General features: G+C 44.5%; 2 protein-coding genes across 2 annotated transcripts; one reads left to right on the forward strand and one right to left on the reverse strand.

Annotated features, from left to right (window-relative positions):
• Positions 1–1,441: 1,441 nt before the first annotated feature.
• On the forward strand, positions 1,442–3,442 carry LOC107312330 (interleukin-17F-like). Its single transcript, XM_015859641.3, has 3 exons — positions 1,442–1,599; positions 2,079–2,323; positions 3,084–3,442. The coding sequence occupies exons 1-3, from the start codon at positions 1,573–1,575 to the stop codon at positions 3,319–3,321; spliced, it is 510 nt and encodes a 169-aa protein (XP_015715127.2). The 5' UTR covers positions 1,442–1,572; the 3' UTR covers positions 3,322–3,442.
• A 5,996-nt stretch (positions 3,443–9,438) lies between these two features.
• LOC107312341 (interleukin-17F-like) lies at positions 9,439–14,368 on the reverse strand. Its single transcript, XM_015859651.3, has 3 exons — positions 11,201–14,368; positions 10,400–10,644; positions 9,439–9,978 (listed from the first exon to the last, which is right to left on the reverse strand). The coding sequence occupies exons 1-3, from the start codon at positions 11,291–11,293 to the stop codon at positions 9,747–9,749; spliced, it is 570 nt and encodes a 189-aa protein (XP_015715137.2). The 5' UTR covers positions 11,294–14,368; the 3' UTR covers positions 9,439–9,746.
• Between the last annotated feature and the right edge of the window lie 3,322 nt (positions 14,369–17,690).

Consider the following 17,690-nt stretch of genomic DNA (forward strand, 5'->3'; position numbering starts at 1 on the left):
GAAAGTGGTGGTCAGGGCTAATAACCCAGCAGTTGGCGTGATAATGTCACCGCTTCATTGCGTGTGGCAATTTCCACTTAACCCCATACCTGCATGATGGCAGTGCCCTTTTCCTTCCACAGCAAAGCTGACAGCAAGGGGAAAAAGCGAAGATTCCTTTCTGGGCGATATAAATGGGTTTTTGGTAACTTTACCACCTTTTGGTCTTCCACACTCCATGTCTTAGTAGAGGTGTTTATGAATATATGGGTAAGAACAGTCAGAATGGGAACGTGTGTCATGAAATGGATGTTACCTGACGTGAACTTAACCTGAAATACAAACAGCTTCTGGGAGATGAGTTGCTGGTTTCTGAACCGCCGGCAGATCAGACCACAAAAAATGGTTACAACATCTTGAAATGACATAATGTGTTGGGCAATGAAGGTTTCTGCCAGTCACATAAACAGAGATGGCAGAGCAAGGAGCGGGGTTAGCTCCTTGTGGCTTGACAGTGCCACCAGCCTCATTGACCTTCATGGTTGAAGACAAACCTGAGTGATGAGTCCTGTTCTTCCATCCTCTTCTTTCAGCTTGGCTGCAGAAGAGGCTTCTCCCAGGTTGTTCCTGCATGGGGACCATCATCAGACTATGTCCATGGACTCCTTTGGCAACAAAAATAGCTTCTGTTCCAAAATCCTGTTATCCAAAAGCTGTTATCCTCTACAAGCATGATGGAGTGGTGTCAGGTAGAGAAACTCCAACAGTGCAGTGCCAACAGGGCCCCAAACCCAGCTCCTCCATTTGGCACAGAAGGGTGGTCAGCCCAGGTCTGGGTGTGAGGTCCAGAGTCAACTGGGGGAGGGTTTCCCTTGCATGGCATTGGGGCTGCAGGGCATGGGGGTCACTGTGATACCCTGAGAAGAACGCCTTGGCACTGGGCAAGACTTAACTATGGGATGACTTGGGTAAGAGCAAAGATGGGGAAAGAAAAGGATCAAAATGGATCGGTGAGGAAGAATCATTGGGTGTCTGGAGGGACTGGGGGGCTGTCAGTGATCCCTGCAGACAGCCAAGGTCAGGCTGGATGGGCTCTGAGCACTGATGGAGCTGTGGGTGTCCCTGTTCAGTGCAAGGAGTGGGACAGATGGCCTTGAAGGGTTTCTTCCAACTCAAGCCATTGTGACATGCGTACACGTTTGTGGTGAGAGAACATTAATATTAGAAAGCAGGGAAGGAAGAGGGGAAAAAAAAGCTGTGTGAACAGGTTTTTCTTTTCCTCTTTTTCTACTCGTATCACTTGTCTGCCTAAATATACCATATTGGTTGATTTGGGATTCTGATGACACATCTGCCCTCCCATTTCTTCGGTAGACGGAAGGAAGTGGGCTAGAAAATGAAATATCAGCTCCTAACCTTGGGTCAGGTTAGTGATCTTTATGCTGCAATGGGAAGGCTGATAGTGGTTGAACTTCACTATAAATAGGAGACCACGGCTGGCTTTGAGAGACACAGACTGAAGGCAGGTCTGAGAGAAAGGAAACCTGTGTGCTCCATCACTGCGTGCCCTCACCTAAAGCAGAAGAGGCTGAAATGGCTTTTGCCAGCTATACTGCAGTGGTAAGTGTTTAGATGTGGTGTAAGGACTGCAATATGACTTTGTGTCCTGAGCATTTGGAAGCGGGTATGGTTCTCAATAGACAAAGAAAGCCATTGCATCTTCAAGATGTGACTGGCCTGGTTTGGGAGGCAAGGGAGCGTCTGTTATGGACCTTGTATAGATGTTTGACTGTGAAGGAGGAGGATGCTCTGCAGCTCATAGGAGGGATGCCCTACTTGGTGCAGTGCCAACTGTGAATCAGAATTTGAATCAGAATCCAACATCCGTTGTGCTGAGTGTTGTTCAAATCTTACTCTGTTTTTTCCTGCTGATGCATCTCACCCAAATGCAAGTGTGAAGATCTGCTGCCCACTGCCCCTTCACAGCAGTGAAGGAGTGCAGGATGCTGGTTCCATGGTCCATCGATGGGTGGTCCAGCCACAGTTCCTTGTGCTCTCTCATGGCTGAACAGGGACAATGACACCTTTCCTTCTCCCAGGTCAGGTCTCTGCTTTTGGTGCTGGTTTTAGCACTGGCTGTGAGGAGCTTGCCCCGTGGGAAGGCAGTTCATCCTCGGCCCAGGAAGGATGGCAGCTCGGAGAGGCTTAGTGAAGATTGCCTGAACCAAAAGGATCCTGGCTTCCCTACGATGGTGAAAGTTGACATTCGCATTGGCAGCTCTGATCCTGCCGCCAGGATGATCCATGACATCAGGAACCGGTCTCTTGCTCCTTGGAATTACAGGTAACTCCATAGATGTTACTTGAAACACGACGGCCATGATGCACAGTTGACTTTTGGGGTGAAAAAATGTCTCACTGTCAGTACATGCCTGGAGTCTTGTGAATATTGAAAGCTCCTCTTGATGCACACATTAATTTTGGTGTCGGGTGAATCTTCTCCTAGTAACGTATTTGCAGTGCAAAGGGACATTGTTGTTTGGTTTCTAATGAACACATCAGTCAAGGAAGAGTTCTTTTAGGAAAAGAAGCATGTCAGTACATTGTAGTTTTACACTGTTCTAACTGAAACAAATTCTTGAATGCTGACAATTAAAACAAGCAAACACAAATGGTTCATCGGCCATCAGTTATTTATTTCAACCAACTCCATTCATCTACTGCAAAATGACATGGCAGCATTAGTCTCCCAGAATTGATTCCAATTACAGGAAATCATTTAATGAAACGTTAAGGATTTGGAAGTTCTTTGGCTTTGTGTCATATAGTGCTTTGCTTGGATATCAGGGGGATGTTCTTTACTATTAGAGTGGTGAGGTGCTGGAACAGCTGCCCAGAGAGGCTGTGGATGCCCCATCCATCCCTGGAGGTGTTCAAGGCCAGGTTGCATGGGGCCCTGGGCAGCCTGGGCTGGTATCATTGTGGAGGTGGGGTCCCTTCCAACCCAACCATTCTATGATTCAGGGGGCAAAAAAGAAGATTCTACCACGACATATGCACCAGAACATAACACACATGAAACCCTTTTGTGTCCCCATCCGCAGGCTCGATGAGGACCCCAACCGCTTCCCCCGGGTGATAGCTGATGCTGAGTGCCGCCTTTTGGGCTGCCTGAACCCCCTGGGGCAGGAGGACCGCAGCCTCAACTCCGTCCCCATCACACAGGAGATCCTTGTCCTCCGGAGGGAGCAGAGGGGCTGCCAGCCCACCTACCGCCTGGAGAAGAAGCTCATCACTGTGGGCTGCACGTGTGCTGCTCCAGTCATCCAGCACCAGTCCTAGGAGGAATCAGCAGCAGATGCAGTGCTGGGAGGAAGAACTGTCTCCTATGAACACCTCTTAGGAGAAATCCCTACCTTTTATCCAGTGTGACTTATATGAATCTGGGTAAATTAACTCCAGAGATACCGATTCTTGCTGTAGTTCATTTATAGATTTCAGCATGGGAATCACCATTATCTATTGATGGAAGGGGGGAAGGGGAAACATTTGTATTTCTATTTATATCTTCTATTTATGATTGTATTTATATGAATCAAAATATCCAAAAAACTGGTGAATGTTCATCTGTATTTATTCAGTAATTTATCAGCTTAATAAAACTTGTATTTTATTTAAAAGAACGTTGTTTTGTGCCAGCTCAGAATGAAAGCAGACACAGGGAGAATGGGGTTGTACTGCAGTGGCACTGTGAGATTTCAGCAAAGCAAATGAGAAATTGCAATCTAAACAGAGGGAAGGATGGGGAAAAAAAGGGTTGAAATCAGTGAAGTGGAGTTACACAGGCAGTGCTGGAGGAGCTGGAAATGGAACTGATGGGGTGATCTGTCAGGATGGTTGGAAGAACAGTATGTAACATTGCCTTGCAGGATGGCAGCTGAAATTTGGGTTGGGATTCAGAAGATCTGTCCTATTGTCTTCCAAACAAGATATCCTTAAGCATTCCCCTTACCTTCACCATCTGGGTGGTTGGTTGAACAGGAACTCAGGGAAACATGAAGAGATGGATTCATCTCGCTGCTCATTATCCAACCTGGCCTTGAAGCGGTGGGTGAGGAACCCTCCATATCAAGAGAATAAACGAGAAACACCTCCAGGGCTCTTTGCTGTTGGTTTGCTTTAGCTTTTTTATTATTATTATTAGCAGTACTCATCTCTTGTGCAGACCTGGAGAATATTCAACAGTAGCTTTAGTTTCTACTGTTGAGGCTGAGATGTCTCTATTTCCCCATTCACCTGCATTTAAACCAGGATAAACTTGTGTGCAAGCTTTCTCATTTCAGCTGCATTTAATTCACTTTAAATTAGACATACCTGGTGCAAGTAGACTCCTAGAAGCATTCTTGTTTCTTCCCCTGAGCAGCTCATATCATCATTAGGTCCAACCATCTCCTTTCATGCCTGACTTTCAAGCAGCGTAAGCCCCCTAGGAGCCTATCTCCAGTTAAACAAGCCATGGGCAGCATGATGGAGAAACCACCTCATTCAATTACAAGCACTTGTACTCATTTGTGGCAGCAGCTGTTTCGTTATGACCACCAAGCCCTTCATGTGGTGGGGACCAAGCCCATGGAGGCTTCTCTTTGTGCTCTTGCTGAACTCCAGCACTGTTCTTCCAGTAACCACTGACCAGGAAGACACACTGTGACACCCAGCTCTTGCTGGTGACCTATTTCTCTCCTTCCCAATAAGCTTAACCTGTGGGGTTGTTCTCATTTGTTTTGTGGAGAGAAAACGAGCCTGATGCTCTTTCTCTACTCATAATTGGGTTGACATTGGGTTCATGGTAGTTGAATGGGTGAACTCTCCTGTGCCAACCACTCTACCCTAAGATTTGTTCTAATAGGAGGAACGGTTGAGCAGCTGATTAAGGAAATTCAAAAGCAATTAACTAAGGAATCGAGGAAGTTAATTATGGACCTCACCCATGGGCCATGAGGCTTTGGCTCCAGCAGTATTGACTACAAACCACACATCTCTCAGTAAGGCAGGCACTCGTTTGTGGGGATTGCTACTAAATAAACCCAGCAGCAAAGGTTATTTCCTTCTAATGGCATCGTTCTTAGAGAGTTGATTTGAAGCTTTTAAGGTGAGGTAGGTCAATCTAAGAACATGGCAAACAAGATCACGCTTCCTGTAAGCAGCACAGTCATATCACCACCAAGTGCAGATACACTTTGAAGCTGAGAATCAGCCTTTGCTAAAAGCTCTGCCTATTTTTCCCTCCCAGCAGCAATCCACTCCTTTAGTCAATGTGCCCATTTCAGTGCTGGGTCAGTCATTGCCTCTGCTCCCAGCACAGCTGTGGATCTGGCTGTGAAATAGAGTTTAGGGCAGCCTTCAGGGACTTGGTTATTGTGCCAGGAGGACGAGGCACAGCTGCAGGCATAGAAACAGCTCCACAGTCTTCATGTCTCGCTGGGCTAAGCAACCCATACTAACAGGTTGGTGTCTGAACCTCCGAGCTTTTCCTTTCTGCTCTTCTGCTCGCCTCTCTCTAACCTCCTCTTGCTGTCCTTTGCTTACTCTTGGCTGTGCCCAGCTAGGGAGATCAAGCAGCAGTCCTGCTGGGGAGCAGCTCTCATGGGATGGTGAAGGAAGCATAAAGAATCCTGTGTTAGCAGGGATGTAAGCCCAGGTAAAAGCCTCTTCCCCAGTCTGTGCTGTGGTGTATTTTCCTGTTGGTGTGATCCAGGCTTCTCTGGGCCCTTAACAACAGGCAGAGGTTGTTGGTCTTGTTGCCCTTTTTAAAGCCTCCAAGTCCATTTGTTGCTCAAAACTACTACTATTAAAACTCAACAAAAATATATTAAGAATAAAGGTGATGAGGCTTTAATGGTTCAGGGGACAAACAGAGAGCTGTGCAAGCTGTGTGTTTAGTAAACCAGAGGAACAATAAGTTGAAAATCCAGAAACAGTCGTGGTTTATTGGGAATTAGAACTAACAGGCAAAGTTCTGAGGGGATGAACGCTTTGCTGACCAGTCCTTTGGGCATTTGATGACAACAGAGTGAATAGAGATGACTTTCCACACCAGCTGTGGGTCCTGGCCATACCGCAAGGTGACCTGACAGATCCAGAACAGAAACTGCACCCATGTCACCATCACAGGATAAAATATGAGATACGTGACTCGATCTCCCCTCCTTGTCCCTTAGAATCATAGAATCACAGGTTGGACAGGACCTACGAGATCATCTAGCCCCAACCATCCTCCTGTTACCACTGCTACCTCAAGCTACTCAACCATATCACACCTTAACCTTCTTCCTCTTACGTTTTTCCTCTCTGATATTATTTTTAAACATATGCTTTGGAAGACATGTTTTTGAGTGGGCCAAGATGATATCTTCTCCAGTGCTGTTCCATTTCTGCTTATTGCAATTATTTTTTTTGGCCCTTTCTTCATTTTCCTAGCAAGAAATCTACCCTAATCCTTCTTTTTTTTATTTTTTTATTTTTTTTTTTATCACTTCAATGTAATATTGGTAATACACCTGATGCTCTTTGGGGTCACGTACCAAGCAGGTTCTACTCAGCTGTGTCTGGTCATAGCTTTCTAGAAGTGAGTTTTGATGGTTTTACAGTCGCGTACAAAGAGTTATGTTTTTGGTTTATTTCCATCCTTACTGAGCACAATTTGTTTGTATCAAGGTCAAGATGTTTTGTTCCAGTAAATGAGCACGGATGGTTTCTCTTCTATCTCAGTCACCACTATTATATTTTTCAGTTTTCCTCTTCTTTCAGACTTCTGAAATCTGCATTCTACCCCCTTATCTTATCCCCCTTCTCATAGTAAGGTTTGATAGTGTTGAAACTTTCCTCTTTCACAGCCATCTGGCATCTTTGTAGCTTGATTTGATAATGGGCACCGATGAGCATGGAGATCTGACCATTTGCCACTCAGATGAGTTGGAAGGGACCTCAATGGCCATTTAGTTCCAATCCCCTGCCATGGGCAGGGTTGGCACCCACTAAATCAAGCTGCAGAGGGTCCCATCCAGCCTGGCCTTGAGCACCTCCAGAGAAGGGGCACCCGCAGCAATCCAGGCAGCAGGATCAGGGCCTCACTGCCCTTCAAAGGGGAAAAAATTCCTCCTGACACGCATAGAGAAACTAAGGGACTAATTAGATGACCTCATGACAAGGTGTTCTGGTTCAGAATTCACCCTATCCATTGGATTTAGTAATATGGAGAAAGATGTATTAGGTCACGATGCTTAAGGAAACTCAACAGCATTGTAAATAGTCTTCCACCCAAATGAATCCAGGTAATGACCCCAAGGGGTGGAACACATCCCTTACAAGGACAAACTGAGAGAGCTGGGGCTGTGCAACCAGAAGAAAAGAAGGCTTTGAGGGCACCTGATAGTGCGGCCTTTCAGTATCTAGAGGGGAGCTACATGAAAGAAGGGGACAGACTCCTTAGTAGGGCCTGTGATGATAGGTTAAAGTTTCAAGCTCAAAGAGGGCAGATTTAGGTTAGATACAAATAAAAGATCCTTTACAGTGAGGGTGGTGAGGCGCAGAAAAAGGCTGCCCAGAGATGTGGTTGATGCCCCATTCCTGGAGACTTTCAAGGCAAAGGTGGACCAGATGCTGGGTAACCTGACCTAGCTGTGGTGTCCCTGTGCATTCCAGGGGAGCTGGACTAAATGGCCTTCAGAGGTCTCTTACAACTCTAAGGATTCTATGATTCTAGCCATAGTATTACCTGCTTCCAATTGAACAATATTAGTGATAGGTGGACAGCTGGACTAGACAATCTTAGAGGTCTTTTCCAACCTTATGGCTCTATGATTGTTTTCTGCAGAACCATGTACCACATCCATGCACATTACAGAGGAGAACATGAATTTGGCACTAGGTCAAGTAAATTAAAATGTTTATACCTTAAGGAATGGATTTCATTGGTTTGATAGATGGTCCGAGGGATAATGACCCTGCTGGAAGAGGGACTGGAGCATCTCTGCAGCAGAAGGTTGTACTCATTTTGGTATTTCAGCTGTCTGACCTGGTTCTGACTTTTTCCACATTGATGCTCTCTCAGAATTGCTAATAAATCTGCAGTACTCATGCGCCAGCCCTCGCTAATCTTCCTGTCCCTACCAGATGATAAAAGGTCCTTCATTTTGACTGTTGTAGACCATTGGCCAAAGCTCCTCCCTATAGCAAGTGGTAGGATATTGAGGGGTTATTTAATGGACAGGGCACCCAGCTTTATTTCAGTCTTCCTGGGTTGAAGTTGAACTTGATGAATACCTCCCTGAGAGCAGCATAAAAATGTCAGGGTCTTGGCAGAGAAGCCTGCCTTTGAAAGGCAGAACATCGTCATGTTCCTGGCTGTTTGGTTTTTATTTTGCAGTCTGCTCCTGTGCTTGATATTCTTGGTACAGCCAACTGGGTGAACTTCAGGACCTGCAGCAGACCATAAAGAGGAAATGATGGAGATAAGGTAGGAAAGAAGCAAGTTAGGATCTTGCTGCTAAATACCTTCATATGGACAATGTTATATCAGGTTGTGTTTGATGGTAATTAAAGCTGTGAACAAAACTTCACTGTTTCTGCTGCTCACAATGTGATGACTTTGAAAGGGTAGATGATAGCAGAACAAGGGAAAGTGGCTTTAAGTTGAAGGAGGGGAGGTTTAGGTTGGATGTCAGGGGGAAGTTCTTTCCTATGATGTGGTGAGGTGCTGGAACAGCTGCCCAGAGAGGCTGTGGATGCCCCGTCCATCCCTGGAGTTGTTCAAGGCCAGGTTGGATGGGGCCCTGGGCAGCCTGGGCTGGTATCAGTGTGGCAGTCGGTGACTCTCTGGTGTGTTCTATATCTGGAGCATGGACTACTGGTGGCAAATGCATTGGGAGGACATGAGCGTGGAGGAAATTAACTGCGGTTAGCAATGAGCATTTCCACTGAGCAGCGTTTGATCGCTTCAGTGATCCATCTGAGTCACTCGTGCTCTGTTCCCTACCTATGGAGGACTAACCAAAGTTAAGCTTCATAGTATAAATATATTCTCCATTCTGGGGGAGTAAGTTTCTTTTCTGCCAAAGAAGCATTTAGAGCATGTGTTGACCCTTTCCTTGACAGCTCCCTCTCAATCAGATAATGAAGTGAACTGCGCATTCACCCATGGCTTTATTTTCTGCTGAAGTGTCGTTCAGTAAATGATTTCCTCCCAGGTGCCTTTCTTTCTCTATGGGTAAAACAATGCTAATGATACAAGTGATAATTGTTCTGTGCTCTTTGTGTTCTACTGCAACAGATCTAGGTTTTGTCAAGAGAATTTGGGTTTTTTTTTTGTATTTGCACAGTACTAAGTGGAGTGATTTCTTGCTGTATGAGAAGAAGCTTCTTCAGAAAGAGAGAACACCAAAGAGTTGATTTGCTGTTTGATTTTTATTATTATTATTGCATAGAGATAAATAAACATAGATAATTACAAACTTGTTCATCGGCATAAATAGAATTAAATAAATAGGCTCTTCAAAGTGTCGAGTCAAGACGTTTGACTTCTCACGGAGCACGTGGAAGGGGGCTGTATTCTGAATCCAGAGTTTTAAAGGGGAAAAGGATTTAAAGACAAAACAAGCACAAAACAGATTCTCGCTATGATCGTGGCCTGGCTCAGCTCTGTGGATTCTCATTGCTGTCAGGCAAGGCTGTTCTCCTGCAGCTCCCCATTCTCATGCTGTGGGCTCCCCTTAGGCCTGGTGCTGGATCAGTGGGGTGACACACGTGCAGCCCACAGTGATCATTTTCTTCTCCAGGCGGTATGAGTGGTTGCAGCCCCTGGGCTCGCGGCGGAGGACGAGGATCTCCTGTTTGATGGCCACGGTGTTGACGCTGTGGTCCAGCTGCCCTGCTGAGTTCACACACTGGCGGCACTGGGCATCTGCAACCAGCCGGGGGAAGCGGTTTTGGTCCTCATCGATCCTGTAAATTGACATGAAAGGTTAGGGAAGCATTGGCAGTGGAAATGCTGCTGCATCGCTGGGGCTGTGTTAGTCTGGAGCTTTATGAGCTCCCTGGATGGGTACCTATAAACCCTGGAAGATTGCCTTAAAGGGGCAGAAGACTCTCTCTGTGACAAATGCACTTGAAGATAAATCTTGCCCCAGTATATACATTAATGATATTACAAGGCTAATTTGCTTTTTTTTCCCATGTATATTGGCCTATACCATACTTCTGCTCTATCCCCCTTTATTCATCAATTAGCTTACAAAAAGGATTATATGGACAGTGGCTATCCTTATATTGACAAAATTTCTCCATGCTGAAGCACAACACAGACATAGACTCTGCATTACTCTTAACCCAGTGCATTTATAGACCACAGGGACAGACACAGTACCTGTAATCCCATGGAGCCAGTGAACGTTTGCTGATATCAGGAGCCACTTTGGTATCCTGGTTCATGTTGCTGATGCTTATGTTGACTCTCACAGTTTGAGGGAATTTTCCATCTTTTTGGGTTGGGCATCCAGCATCTGCTTTCTTGAATAGGCTCTCTGGTTCAAGTCCCGGCCATATCACCTTCCCATGGGCAGAAATGCTGGCTGACAACATGGCCAGCAACACTAACAGCAATGGTCTGAACTGGAGAGAAATGGTACATTTAGGACAGTGAAAGTACAGCTGCTGTAAGATCACACAACTAATAATACGTCTGTGAGCCTGGGAAATTCATTCACACTCATCCTAGCTGGTAGTAAAATCTCATACTGTAGGTTGGGGTAATTATGGCAAAATCTGTTGTATATCATGTTCATCTTTGCATGGGTTAACTCTTACTGATACCAATGTATACTCAGTTGCCACTTGGTGATGTACAAATCTTGGTTATACTAAATAATATCATATTTGAGGTGTTAAAAGAGTATAGCAACAACAAAAAACACCAATTACTCTAGGGATAAGTTTTCAATTTATTGCTTGTTTTGGTTTCTGTTGCAGTATATGGTATGCTAACAAACCCATACAACATGTCCCATTCTGGTGCTATTCAGCAGCGTCCTGTTTCAGCTCTTCTCAATAACTCAAGGTTTAAATGGCTTTCTTAAAAACGGGTGCCCCGTTCCTGATGCTTGTCTATTAGAACTGAAGTACATCCTTGTCCAATTAGGGGAAAATAAAACACAAAGCAGGTTCTTACCAGAGGAGAACAAGGGATCTGAGGCATCTTCCTTTTCTTGCTGCAGCTGATGCTTGTGCTGGGCTCTGTCGAGCTGAAGGTGTCTGTGTGCATTTGCTGCTGGTCCTTTTATAAGGGCTTTCCTGCTGTCCTAGTTAATGGGGAGTAGGTGTTTTTTTCCCACCCTTACCAGTGGTTTCTTGTCTTGCATTGAAAAGTGTATGTGTATATTCCATTAACGCAGGTGGAAAACAGGATATAGGTCCCTCCCTTTCTTAGACTCGTAGGTGATGTCATTGCTTTATCTGTGTAATGACAAAACTCCACGCTGGTGTTAGAAAACCACTGAAAAATTGACATGCACACCTCAGCGAACACATGCAAAGTATGAGGTTTTGAATTGGGGCTGCAGTCGTCTGTTAGTCAAATGTAAATAAACGTGCCTCGTGGTCTCAACTTGAGATGCTGCAGGTGTCACAGACACCAACATCGCCATCACTGATGGCTTGGACCCACTTGTTGGTCACCCTGATGGTTCTTCGTTCTAAATTGCTGGACAGCAGGTTATTTTTTTTATACACAGAATCACATCATGGAAACATAGAATGGCTTGGCTTGGAAGGGACCTCAAGGATCATCAGGCTCTGACACTGGCAGGGCCGCCAACATCCATATCTAATACTATACGTGTATACCTCACCTGTTACATTTCAGTTTTGACTAGAATGTTTTCAGACAGCGTGTTTCCAAACTTGGTCACTCTTCATATAGGAAATAAAACCCCAAAGGCTGCTTTTATTTGATTCTGAGATTGCCAACTTTTTTATTTCACTTCCAGATCTTGCACTATGAGACAGGACTCCAGGAGCTGTGGTGGATGTAGTTAAACCTTCAGTTTCTAAGTAAGGGAGAAGACAGAGAGATCCAAGAAAAATGCCCCTTGAAGGCAGTGCGGTGAAAAATGGCTCCTCTTGTAGGCAGGAGAACTGGAAGGAGCTACAGGCATCTGCTCCATGAGACACTATGGAAGATAGGTGATACCATTCAACACTTAAAATGTTGGGAGCAGAACTGCTTCTCACTGTGTAGCCCCAGGGCTGTCTGTATGCCAGCTCTGAATTTGGGGTGACAGTGATCTGTGACCCCAAGCGGTTCGTCAGCACATGCTGCTTTCCCTCCATCCTAGTTAAGACCAGCATCCTGCAGCTGTGTCGTACCCTACCATGAAAGTAACTAAACATGCTTAAATCCTTGTGTTTGAGTGGACAGGCTCTGTTTGACATGGTGATGATCAGGATCCTTTTCTCCTGTTGAGGAATTAGTATTTTCAGTAGGATAATGTAAAGCAGTTGCAGGCCTGGAGATTCAGAGATGCTATAAGGCTGTCCCTCCTTTCACTTTGAATGCCTTGGAAACTCACAAAGGGAAGTCCTGGTACTCTGGTGCGAGCTTTGGAGTCATTACATGGATATGTACACTAAAGCAATGCCTGGTGTAGAAGACGTGTTGGTCTGCCCCTTTCCTCTTCTCAAGTCTAGTTCTGGTGATGTCTGCAGATGAAAATGTTACATAAAAGAAGTGCCTAATCTTTACGCCCAAGTCCAAATTTTTCCTCACCTTCTGCCATCCAAAGGAGGATGTCAACAAAGGCAGAACTTAGCTTACAGTTTCTGCAATAGCCCTGACCTACATCAGCTTGTTTAGGAGATGCTGACACTTGAAAAGTTACATGTACAATTCAGTTTCCCTCTTAGACTTAGAGACCGACAGGTTAGCGGAAAAGGTTCCCTCAGAGGGATTTTCTCTAATGCAATTTACAGAAATATCCATTCAAAGTGGGTCAGTTAAATTTTCAATTTTAGAACCAAGAACAACTTCAAAAGCCTGTAAGGAAGCGGAAGGTCAGGTTAAACCAGCCTGACCCTAAATCCAGGCTCTTCTACTCTAAATGTGTCAGTGGTTTGGGTTACCTCACCACGTGAAAGGCGAACAGTCAGGCATTCAAACACTGCTAATGTAAAGCAACACTGAGAGGGTGAAAAAAAAACCCAAAACTTTCCATGGTTTGCTTGAGCCATCACCACACTCACCTACAATTTTCGTAGGCAAGATAGGAGGGTCTCAGGAAAAAATGTGCATCTTGAAGTGCTTCCATCAGTCCGAATTATACAAACGAAACTCCCACATTTCTGACCCAAAAACTTTTATAAGCTTAAACAACTTTATGTTTCTTCCTGCTCTGCTTGGAAGAGAAAAACTGAACCCGTTTCTTTTTCCCCCTGTGATATTAGAACATCAAGGGACATGCTTAATTCTGATGCTCAGCTCTCTTTTAACTACCTGTTTCATTTCTACACGCAAAAGGGCCGTATGTATAGGTACCTATTTGTAATTTGATCGGCTGCTTTTACAATCATACACACAGATGTATGCAGTGATGGTTTCTATAACCCACGTGTATATTATCGTAGGTAGGTGTCACAGAGGGCGCTGTGGTGTTACAGAGACTTCCTGTTAGAACTAAATAGCGCAGGAAACGATTGGTGCCATGTTCAGTAGATGCTGAATAGCTACTTGGAGAGCTGAGAACCAGGATGCTCAAAAAGCTTACTGAAAGGCTACCTAAAACCTTTCAGAATCAGAGCTAGCCCTTTGCTGGGCTCTGGTGGAAGTTTTCTCGTGATTAAGTTGTTACTGAAGCACTTTACCCAGTTGAGATCACTCAAATCTGGTTATATCAGTGTAAAACACTTTCTCCGCTCAGAGTCAAAGTGTGAGTCAGAGGCAGAGCTCCGATGTCTTGTAAATTAAAGCAGAGATGATAGATCTTTAAACTGGCTGGTTAGGTTCAACAGGGATCTATTAGAGCTTAGGTGGAAAAATAGGGTGTGGCTCCTAGAAGCAAAGTCAGATGAGATGGGAAAGGTACAGGGATGCTGTTTGTCTTTGTAGGGGGAATATTTGGGACAGATCCCCAGGGCAGTGATCACAGCTCCGAGCTGCCAGAGCTCAAGGAGAGCTGGAGAACTGCTCTCAGCCATAGGGCTTGGGTTTGGGGGGTGCTGAGTGGGATCAGGGGTTGGACTCAGTGATCCCTGTGGGTCTCTTCCAGCTCAGGGTATTCTATGATTCTTTGAGATACTTTAAACTGTGTTTCTTTTGCAGAATGAGGAGTTTTTTTCTATTTGCCTGTAGATTTATTTATTTCTGTTGGAAATAAATAAATCTTTATTTATTTATTTATTTCTTGTTTATTTATTTCTTGTTGGAGAATGCATTTAGAGGTTCATCTTTTGAGTGTATATTCTCACAGATCCCTGTAAATTAAGGCAACACTTCCACTTAAGTGCAAGCACTGCATGATCTACTGCACAACATGGAGATGAGTTCTGGGAGAACCATGGTTGCAGTACTTCTGAGGCCTGGAGGTATCTGAGAGAAATTCTGAACCCAAAGAGAAGCTGTGAGCACTTTGATTCAACACTGAAGCTACATTTCAGTTTAATATAATATAATTCCTGCTCTGAATGGACATTTTGTTGGGGAACATCCATCAGTCCATTCCAAAGGGATTGAATTCCTGCTCTTTTCTCCATCTCTTCGGAGAGGGAGCTGTCATAAAAGATAAAATAACCTTCTATCTCTGTTTAACGGTTACCTCTACAGCAGCTGCAGTAGGGATTATCATTTCCTGTGGCACGCCTGAATTCTTCAAACACAGCTCAATCGATATCACAGTTATTCATCAGTTGTGGTTGCTGTCAGTGGTTGGCACATCTGTGGCCTAACTAGTATCTAATATCTAGGTAATCAAGGAGTCCATTTGAAGAAAGTAGGCTGCTCTCTTTGGTTTTGGATCTGTTTTGGAGGATAGCAAAAAGAGGGCTTCCAGGTCTGTGAGCTGGACTTGATGAGATGTAGGATTTTTAAACCTACAATGTAGTAATTAACAGGTGATTAAAGCAGGACTGTGATGTGGTTTGGTTAAGTGGAAAAAACTATGATCACTCCCTGCAGTCTCATCCTGATCATCATCAGCATTGCTATTAGTATTATTGCCCTGGGATTCACTGCGGAGCTGAGCCAAATTAGCCCTAACGCCCAATGAAAAGGATGGTATCTTTTGGCCAACATGAGGTACGTGCTTGCATGTCACTTAGTGAGCAAAGCCAGCAGATGTTGTGGTTTAACCCAGCAAGCAGATAAACAGCGCTCAGCCTTTTGCTCACTCAGCCTACTGTGGGATGGGGGAGAGAATGAGAAAAAAGAAAAAGTAGAACTTGTCTGCTGAGATAAGACTATTTAGTAGGACAGAAAAGAAAGAGAAATAACAGCAGTGATAATAAGTTCCCACAGGAGATGCCAAGATAGGACTGAAAGAAGCATTATGAGACTGGGCAGAAGAAGGCAAAGAAGTATGTGATCTACAGCAAAGAGAAAGAGGAAAGGTGTGGTTCTTCACCTAGGAGGCTCGGCTTTGGGAGAAGAAAAAACATTAGGATATGTGCTGAAAGGCAAACTAAGCTGAGAATGACATTTTGGAGAGCAGTTCTGAAGGAGAACACAATGGAAATACCTTTGGGGATGTTTGTGAATGAGTCTTCAAAAATGGTGGGGACTTACGATCAAAAGTTCAAAGAGGGTGGACTGAAAATATAAGGACTGTGCTGTGGAGGAGCAAACCTTGAACTGCAAAACCAGCACAGATGTTTAATGACAGTATCACAGAATCACCAAAGTTGGAAAGGACCTCATCCAGTCCAACCATCCACCTACTACCACTAAACCACATCTCCTAGTACTACATCTCAATGTTTCTCAACACCTCTGGGGGTGGAGACTCCTCCACCTCCCTGGGCAGCCCCTTCCAGTCCATGACCACTCTTTCAGAGTAGAAATTTTTCCTAATATCCAACCCGAGTGACCCATGGGAGGGTACAGTGACAGTACAACTATGGCTAAGTGGGAAAATAGATTTAGAAAGGAAAAAGACTTTGTCAGGCAGTCTGAGGAGTCCATCTGGGAGCCATTTCCAATCTTAACTGACACAAAAAAAAGACATTAAAAGAAATTCTGAGAAATGCAGTGACTGTGATGAGAGCGAATTGAGGCTGATGTTAGATCCCCAGAGGAGGTGAAGATCTCTCTTGAGCACATGCTTTATCGTGTCCTCCATTTATTTGTTTCAATGATGATCAGTGATGATAGCAATAAATAGATTCGTAACCTCTCTGTCAGCTTTATTGTCATTGTCTCTAAGACATCCTGTGGCAACGTGATTCACATCCAATTATAAAATATAGGTGGAAAAAAAAAAAAAGAAAAAGAAAAAGAAGCACTTGAACCATAAATTGGCTCACATTCAAGCTGACAGAATGCTTTATAGAAGCAATTAACTCATTGTGAAATTCTCAGTTTGCTGTGTTATCTGCTCGCATCCTGTGTCTCGCCCACACCTCGACCCTAACAAATCACAGCAAGCAGGGGGAAAAGGGAACTGGGGTCTCTGCTGCTGCCCCTCAGAGCTCCTGTGCTGTTGTCCTCATTGTCCTCCTCTTTACATCCACCTCAGATTTCACATGTTGCATGTGCAGATGTTGATTTCCTATCCCCAGGGCATACAGGCACTAGTTGTGCCTTTGTCACTTCCTCTCAGGCCAGGTTTCCATGAGCTTTGATCATCTTTCTTTCTGCTTTGTGTGGGAAGATCTCCACTTGACCCACACCTCTCTGTCAGTGTGGTTCTCTAAGCCACAACATGTTTTCCATGCAGGGCTTTAGTGTCCTGATGAGGAGGTACACAACACCACTTCACAACCAAGACACTGAGGACCACAACATTGCTTCCAGGTTACTCGGCAGTCCCCATTTCCAGGTAGTCTGCATCCTTCCCTTTGGATAATCTTTCTTTTTCCTTCTTGAGATGACTGTAATTCAATCTATCTGAAGAGGGATGAATACTGAAATTGTTGTATTCATCCTTATCTCTGAACCCATTGCCAGGTGCAGATACGTCAGCCTTTTATTTCCAGATACAGATACTTCTCTAACTTACTGTGCTGTAGATGAAGACTAGATAGACCATAGTAACCCCACAAAGTGGTACTTTTCCTCTACTTTTATCACTCATACACTCACACACCTGGGTAAAATCCAAACAAACTCATTCATCATCTCATTATAAGAACTTGGGCTCCTTATGTTTTCTTGCAGAGAAATGACTCCTGCCCATGACATTTAGTGTGCAAGAAGGTGTCCTAATTCAAGAAGTATTAGAGAAGTGACTCAGAGTGGTTTTGATGTGATTTGCAAATATGCCACAGGACTTTCTTAGCCTGTATTCTGAGCAAGATGCAATGCTCTTCCTTCTAGAACAGCTTCTCCTCTGATGCTGGAGGCTGTAATCCATTCTCATTGCTGGTTTGCAGGCCTTCATCTCTTAATTTTACTGTGTAAAGAGCGGGCAATGAGTTCACAAATTGGCATCAAAAAGGGTGTAGGGATGGGAAGG

This window comes from Coturnix japonica, chromosome 3 (genome assembly GCF_054131305.1).
Source record: "Coturnix japonica strain WE chromosome 3, WE-NBRP24, whole genome shotgun sequence".
Lineage (NCBI taxonomy): Eukaryota > Metazoa > Chordata > Aves > Galliformes > Phasianidae > Coturnix > Coturnix japonica.